Genomic DNA, 7,093 nt, shown 5'->3' on the forward strand with positions numbered 1-7,093 from the left:
TCCTCCTCCTCCTCCTCCTCCTCCTCCTCCTCCTCCTCCTCCTCCTCCTCCTCCTCCTCCTCCTCCTCTTCCCTTACCCTCCACATCCTCCTCCTCCTCCACGAGCGCTGCCATCGATCCCAACAAGTGCTTGGAGGGACCACATCCCCTCATTGATCCGGGCCACCGGGCCGGTGCAGGGCCGGTGACGGCGGTGTCAGTGACACGGGTCCGCTCAGGCTCGGTGCACTGACTGAGTGACTCGCGGGCCCGGGGAGCAGAGTGATCACCCGGGGCCGTGACATGGTACTGAGGCGCACTTGGCGCCGGCCGCTATTTGGAGCCGTTTGAGAACGGGAATAGCTCATGCCATGATGAATGTAACGGTCATGTAACCGACATCATCATCTACTCTCAAGACTCTTTACCACACAGCTTCCGACCCTGCTAGCGTCGTTTGTCCTTGAAATGACGTGATTTCACTTCGACCCCCTAGAACGAATAAGCTTAAAGTTAGCTAAGAAGTTCTCCAAGATTACAACACGATTTAACCAACTTCTAAGTTAAATAAAAGCGAACTTTCATGGTCTCTTGTTTCAGTACCGGCGTTCTGAAGGGCCAAAGCCTCGTCAAGATGGGGTACTTGGAAATTGAACCATACCGTTTTTAGATAGCTTCTATGCAAATTTTGAGACCTCCCTGGCTGTTGAGATATTTTGTTAACTCACTTTTGACTTAAACCGTGATTAATTAAAGAAGAAGTAACCTAAAAACAGATCGTTTGAAAAGAGACCTCAGGTGCCGGACCTATCCCTATAACTCCAAGTAGAATGTATCTCTCCGTCCTCCAGCTACTCTTTCCTTGTCCCCTCCTTCCCACCCCCCCGTCCTTCCCTCCTCTCACGGCCCCGCCCCCTCCGCCCCCTCCGCCCCCTCCGCCCCCTCCGCTCCCCAGGCTTTCTCAGCTCTCACTCTCCACTTCTAGCTCACTTGCTCAGAGTGCGCTGCGTCGTCTCCTCGTGGAGTTGGAGGCTTCTGTTGTCGATCGACCTCTTGAATCAGACTGTCCTTGAACGTCAAGTTTGTGCGTAGCTGAGGTTCTAGAAGATTGATTTCCAGCTTGAGATCAATCATGGGCTGTTCTGCGAGTGTTCATGCTGAAGAACCAGGCAATGCTCTGATCGAACAATGTTCACTCGCTCTGAGAGGTCTCCAAACCCCTTCAAACGAGAGCTTCGTTACGGTTAGAAACCTTATTAACGCGGGTGAGAACAATGCTGCTTGGTTCGTCTCAAATGGCGCAATGATAGAATTGACGCACATCCTGTTCAATCAACAGCTTCACACGTTGCATGCTGCAGCGGCTGAACTGCTCGCAGTGATGGTCCGATGGGCGGTCATCCTCATTCGAACAGAGAGCAAGAAGAACGTGCACTCAGCCACGAACGCGCTGGTGCAGCTGATAGAGGCCATGTACAGCCAGCCCAGGTCGAAGCCGCTCAAGAAGAGGATGCCGCAGACAATGACTGACGATGACATCGAGCTGATCATAGAGTCGAAGCTTCCTTTCCGAATCATCGAGTGCAACAGCCGGTTTCTGGATGAGTTCGAGGCTTCAAAGGACGTTCTGATTGGTCGTGCTCTTGGTATCATCTTTGGGCCAAGGACTGATGGGAAGAAGACCCAGCAGTTCATTGAGAATGTAGTGCTAGGAAAGCAGGTAGAAGCCTTCTTCAACACCTTCTACAACCTGCAGGGTAAGGAGGTTCTGGTCGACCTGGCCATTGCCAAGCGTAACGAAGAGTCTTGTTGCATTCGGATGCATGTGTCGAAAGCGATCTTCGAGGATCAGATCGATACCGTCATGGATGCTACTACCTCGGAAGAGGCGACCCTCGTCATTCACGCCGCCAACCAGGTGGTAGAGAAGATCAGCGAGCAATTCACCAAGGTGTATGGAGTCACTTCAAAACAGATTGTTGGAAGGGGTCTGAGAATTATCTACGGCCCCACCACGGACATCAAGGCATGGGATGATATACTTACAAATGCGAGACAAGGTTTCGAGAAAGAGTCGCCCATAACTACGTACGATCTCATCAACGCTGCACAGATTGACACAGTCGTCAAAGCAATGCCTGTCATATCCACCAAAGGCCTTATTGACAAGATCATGCTCAAACTAGTCTTCAACACGACTGCTCAAGAGACTTATTGCAATGGCAACTGTCAAAATCAATTTGCTCTCATTTCGCAAACCGTCATTCAAGCGCTCGCTCAAGTCCTGGAGCGTGAGCTTGACGATAAAAGCTTACGAACAAACACCTTGGAGGCCTTTCATGTTCTCAGCATGCATGAATCAGGTCTAGACAAGATAGCGCAGTGCCCTGAAGTTTTATCTGTCCTCACAAAGGTACGCATGATCGATGCTTTGCTTGCAGCTCGATGATTGAAATTTGCATTTGCCAACGCAGATGTCGAAGCAAAAGAAGGGCTTTTTCTCCAAGAAGGACGAGAGCGCTCTCAAGGTAGTGGAGAACCTGGCAGCATACAGCCCCATCTCCTTGAAGGAGGAGGAGATCGACGGCATTATCGACATCGCATGTCAGCGCGACAACTTCGGCAACCAGAAGCACCTCATGGCGCTGCGAGCTCTGCTGTCGCTCACGTGGAACGAGGGATGCATCAGAACCCTGCTTCAATCCCCTCAGGACGTCCTCGGGACCCTGGACCTGATCAACCAGCAGATGGTGTACGACGAGAAGCCCGAGCACCAGCTGGCAGCGAGTCAGGCGGCGCTCAACATCCGCATGTCGAGGATCGGGCAGACGGAGAAGAGCTCTCATCGGAGAGCCTCGACCAACCTCATGAGCATCATCGATGACAACCACAAGTGGGGCGGGAACGACCCTGTCCTCTTGGCCGAGGTGAGACCATGACAGCGACGAGTTCGCTTGCCCTGTCGTGCTGATGCTGCCTACAGGCCTTCCGGGAGCTCAACAACTCCTCTAGATCCTCGGGTCATCGCGCGACTAGTCCTGTCGCTGTCAGGCCACGACGAATGTCCGAGAGCCAGCAAAGGAAGTCTCCAGAGCCGCGTCAGCGTCGCATGTCGCTAGAGGGAGGGGAGATGAAGAAAGATCTGCCTCACAGTCGTCGAACCCGCCTCATGTCCGACAGTGACATCGCTGCTACTACTCCTGCCAACATCGGGACTGCCAACAATGTTGGCTGGGAGTCGGGGATGCGCCGGACGCTGCTATCTCCCGTCCCTTCGGCATGATAGCCACATCATCGTGGCATGTACATTGAATGATTCGATTCAATATGAAGTAATGATGTGTACAATAATAAAACTTGAATTTGATCTTCAATCAAAGACAGGAGCGCGAGTTAGTTCAACTTGTAAGCCTAACTCGCCGAAACCTCTCACTCTCACTGAGTCAACACAAGTCACTTCCGTCAGAACCCCCGGCTGAGTGGCGGGGGCCCTCGGACCGCCTGAGGCTGTGGCCCGTCCGAGGGAGCCTGGGGCTGGCCCGCGGACTCACTGGCACGCAAGATAAGCAGAAGTGCTAATGAATCTTGCTGCCCCCACTGACTTCAGTTCTGAGGCAGACTTTTCAGTCCTTCCGCACTTTCCCAAAAAGGAAGGCAAAACGCGCCTTGCCACCCCCACCCCCACCCCTCGGATATGTACCCCCTTCATCTAGTTGTAGTACCCCCTATTATCCCTTCTGGTCCGTAACCCCTGGTGGTCTTTCCTGCCCTTCCTTGTCGCCCAGGCGCCGCCGCCAAACATGCTCCCTCCATGCTCTCTGCAGTGAAGGCCCTGCTCCTGCTTAGCCCTTCTCCTCCTCTTCTTCTGTAGATCTTCTGTCTCCCTCCTTCCTTCGCTCCTCTCTGCCTTCTCCACTGCACTTCCTCCCCTTGTTTGACTCTTCCTCCGGCTCGCCCTCCTTTGGTCTTGCCTTTATCCGCACGCTCACGTTTTTCTTCATCCCTCCATTTTCTTTTGAGTTTCAGCTATAAGACTAGCCTTCGTCAGTCGCTTGCTGCTCCTTCCATCTCGTCGTACTGCCTTCTCATCTTATCGTTGCCCTCACCTTGTCTCGTCCTCAGTTAGATCAAGGAGCGATCGTGTTTCTCCGGGGAAATGCGCACAGGCTGATGCTCTTGTCTCTTTCAGGTCACAACAACTTTGAAACCCCTTGTGACAGCGCAAAGATAACATGGCCAGTGCGTCGATGTTGCCTCCCAACGTCAGGGACCCAGTCAAGGTCATAAAGGGAGGAGGGGTAGTGCCTGCCGTGACATGGCAGCAGATGGAAGAGGAGAAAGAATTCGTCTCAAGCTCGTTCACCTCATTCCTCAACGGGTAAGGGAGGCTGGAGCGCCATAGAGGAAGGGACGGTTGACTTGAGGGCGCCAGGTATGTTGAAGCAGTAGAAGAGCCGACGACGAGCAGCGGATTCCAGACGAAGGAGTACGAAGAGATCGCCAAGGCTGTTGTTGCTAAGGACAGGACAACCGTCGAGGTACAGAAAGATGTGACGAGAGGGTGATGGTGGTGGTGATGGTGATGGTGATGGTGATGATGGTGATGGTGATTCTGATTGTGATGGTGGTGGTTGTGATGATGATCAACGTAACGAGAAGGTTTCTGACAAGTTTGCAGGTTGACTTCATGCACGTTAGCAATTTTGATCCAGAACTTGCGGACAGAATCCGTTTGGAGTGAGAAACTTGAGGCAGTTGTGGTGGGACTGGCTGACTTGATTCGTCAGGTACTTTCAGCATGAAAAGACCCTCCGATCTTCTCTCAACACGTTCGTCAAGCGCGTCGTCGCCAACCCGGACACAGCAGCGCAGGAGGTGAGCGACGACTGCGTGAACTCATATTGAGCTGACATCTCCATTTCCTCCTCTCCTTTCCTCTCCCCTCTTCTCTTCTCTTCTCTTCGCTTCTCTTCTCTTCTCTTTGCTTCCCTCTTCATCTCTCCCTCTGCTCCTCTTTCTTTTTCCATCTTCTGCTCTGCCCTGCCTCCTTACCCAGTACAACCTCTCCTTCTACAACATCCCCGAGCAAGTGAAGCTAAGGGACCTGCGCACCGACCGTATCGGCTGCCTCTCCCGTATCACCGGCACTGTCACGAGGACGTCGGAAGTGCGTCCGGAACTTATGTCCGCCCACTTCCAGTGCCTCGAGTGCTACACTGAGCAGGACCCGACGGAGCAGCAGTTCAAGTACACGGAGCCGACGATCTGCAAGAACCCGACCTGCGCCAACAGGAAGCGCTGGTACCTCAACATTGACAAGTCAAAGTTCGCCGACTTCCAGAGGATCAGGATCCAGGAGAACAGCAACGAGATTCCTGCTGGCTCGATGCCGAGGAGCATGGACGTCATCGTGAGGAACGAGATGGTGGATCGAGCGAAGCCCGGCGACCGCTGCTCCTTCACCGGCTGCCTCATCGTCGTCCCCGACGTGGCTCAGCTCAGGGCAGCAGGAGAGCGAGCGGAGGCTGTGAGGGAGACTGGGAACCGTTCCAACACGGCGTCGGAGGGCGTGACTGGCCTCAAGTCCCTGGGCGTGCGGGAGCTGACGTACAAGCTGTGCTTCCTGGCTTGCGCTGTGCACCTTGCGGAGAAGGACGGCTGGTCGCACTTCAGAGAGGAGGGGGAGGAAGCGGTGGAGGAGCTCGACGAGGAGACGCGAAAGAAGATCGCCATGATGAACAAGTCACCCCAGCTGTACCAGAGGATGGTCAGCAGCCTCTGCCCGACTGTCTTTGGGCACGACGAGGTGAAGAAGGGGATCCTGCTGATGCTGCTGGGGGGTGTCCACAAGACTACCAAGACGCAGACCAACCTCAGAGGTGACGTCAACGTCTGTATCGTCGGCGACCCCTCGACCGCTAAGTCGCAGTTCCTCAAGTTCGTCGCCGACTTCATGCCCCGCGCTGTCTACACGTCCGGCAAGGCTTCGTCTGCCGCCGGCCTCACCGCCTCCGTGGCCCGGGACTCGGAGACTGGGGAGTTCGGGATCGAGGCCGGGGCCCTGATGCTTGCGGACAACGGCATCTGCTGCATCGATGAGTTTGACAAGATGGACATCAAGGACCAGGTGGCGATCCACGAGGCGATGGAGCAGCAGACGATCTCGATCGCCAAGGCCGGCATCCAGGCCACCCTCAACGCCAGGACCTCAATCCTCGCGGCTGCCAACCCGCGAGACGGGAGGTACGACAGGAGCAAGTCGCTCAAGGGCAACGTTGACATCTCTCCGCCCATCATGTCGCGCTTTGATCTCTTCTTCGTGATCCTCGACGAGTGCGACGAGATCGCCGACTACAACATCGCCCGTCACATCATCCAAGTCCACCAGAAGGGCGCCAGGGAGGAGGAAGAGGGAGACAGCGGCGCTGAGTTCAGCAAGGAGGAGATGCAGCGGTACATCCGGTATGCGCGGAACCTCAAGCCCAAGATGACGGAGGAGGCGAAGAGGAAGCTGGTGGAGCACTACCGAGAGCTGCGAGAGAACGACTGCCAGGGAGCGCAGAGGGCAGCGTACAGGATCACGGTAAGGCAGCTGGAGTCGATGATCCGACTTTCCGAGGCTCTGGCGAAGCTTCACTGTGACGAGGAGGTGAGCGGGAAGTACGTGGATGAAGCGAAGCGACTGCTCAAGATGTCAATCATCCACGTCGACAGCGGCGATGTCAACCTGGTCGACTTCGATGCCCCTCAGGAGGAGGAGACGGAGGAGACGGAGGACAGAGAGGAGGATGGAGATGATGGAGATGATGGCGGCAATGATGAAGACGGCGACGAGCAGGGTGGGGCTGGCGGGAGGTCCAAGGACAGCAAGGCTCGTTCTCCCTCCAAGTCGCCCAAGAAGCGCAAGGAGGAGGAAGCAGCGGAAGAGGAGGGCAAGAAGGCAGCGGATACAGCGACAGCGGCGAAGAAGCCCAAGCTTGAGATCTCGCAGACAGAATACGATCAGATCGCACTGCTCCTGGTACTGAGGAGGAAGGGGGAGGAGGGGGGGGGGGGGGGGGGGGAGGGGGAGGAGGGAGGAGGGAGGAGGGTAGGTTACGGTTCGGTACCGTCG

The 7,093-nt window shown here is 55.3% G+C and overlaps 3 protein-coding genes across 3 annotated transcripts in view; all 3 read left to right on the top strand.

Annotated features, from left to right (window-relative positions):
• Positions 1–1,205: 1,205 nt before the first annotated feature.
• Positions 1,206–1,533, top strand: GUITHDRAFT_153661 (hypothetical protein; the record flags this gene model as incomplete). The annotated part of the gene is made up of 1 exon (XM_005829028.1): positions 1,206–1,533. A coding segment is annotated over exon 1 (227 nt), but the record flags the coding sequence as incomplete, so codon positions are not given.
• Positions 1,534–2,807: 1,274 nt separating this feature from the next.
• GUITHDRAFT_153662 (hypothetical protein) lies at positions 2,808–3,351 on the top strand. The gene is made up of 2 exons (XM_005829029.1): positions 2,808–2,906; positions 2,963–3,351. The coding sequence occupies exons 1-2, from the start codon at positions 2,847–2,849 to the stop codon at positions 3,260–3,262; spliced, it is 360 nt and encodes a 119-aa protein (XP_005829086.1). The 5' UTR covers positions 2,808–2,846; the 3' UTR covers positions 3,263–3,351.
• A 1,681-nt stretch (positions 3,352–5,032) lies between these two features.
• MCM6 (MCM6 DNA replication licensing minichromosome maintenance protein 6) overlaps positions 5,033–7,093 on the top strand; it is a gene marked incomplete at both ends in the record, with an annotated part of 2,855 nt that continues 794 nt past the window's right edge. The window contains 2 exons of the mRNA XM_005829030.1: positions 5,033–6,834; positions 6,975–7,089. Coding sequence (XP_005829087.1) covers positions 5,033–6,834; positions 6,975–7,089 — 1,917 coding nt within the window. The remainder of the gene's footprint in view (positions 6,835–6,974; positions 7,090–7,093) is intronic.

This window comes from Guillardia theta (assembly GCF_000315625.1).
Source record: "Guillardia theta CCMP2712 unplaced genomic scaffold GUITHscaffold_55, whole genome shotgun sequence".
NCBI classification, from domain to species: Eukaryota; class Cryptophyceae; order Pyrenomonadales; family Geminigeraceae; genus Guillardia; species Guillardia theta.

Bases quoted from the DNA above. Each gene is read 5' to 3' on its own strand.
- GUITHDRAFT_153662 (XM_005829029.1), top strand. From the start codon at position 2,847: ATGAGCATCATCGATGACAACCACAAGTGGGGCGGGAACGACCCTGTC. The intron at 2,907-2,962 runs GTGAGACCATGA...TGCTGCCTACAG, and splicing joins ACCCTGTCCTCTTGGCCGAG to GCCTTCCGGGAGCTCAACAA.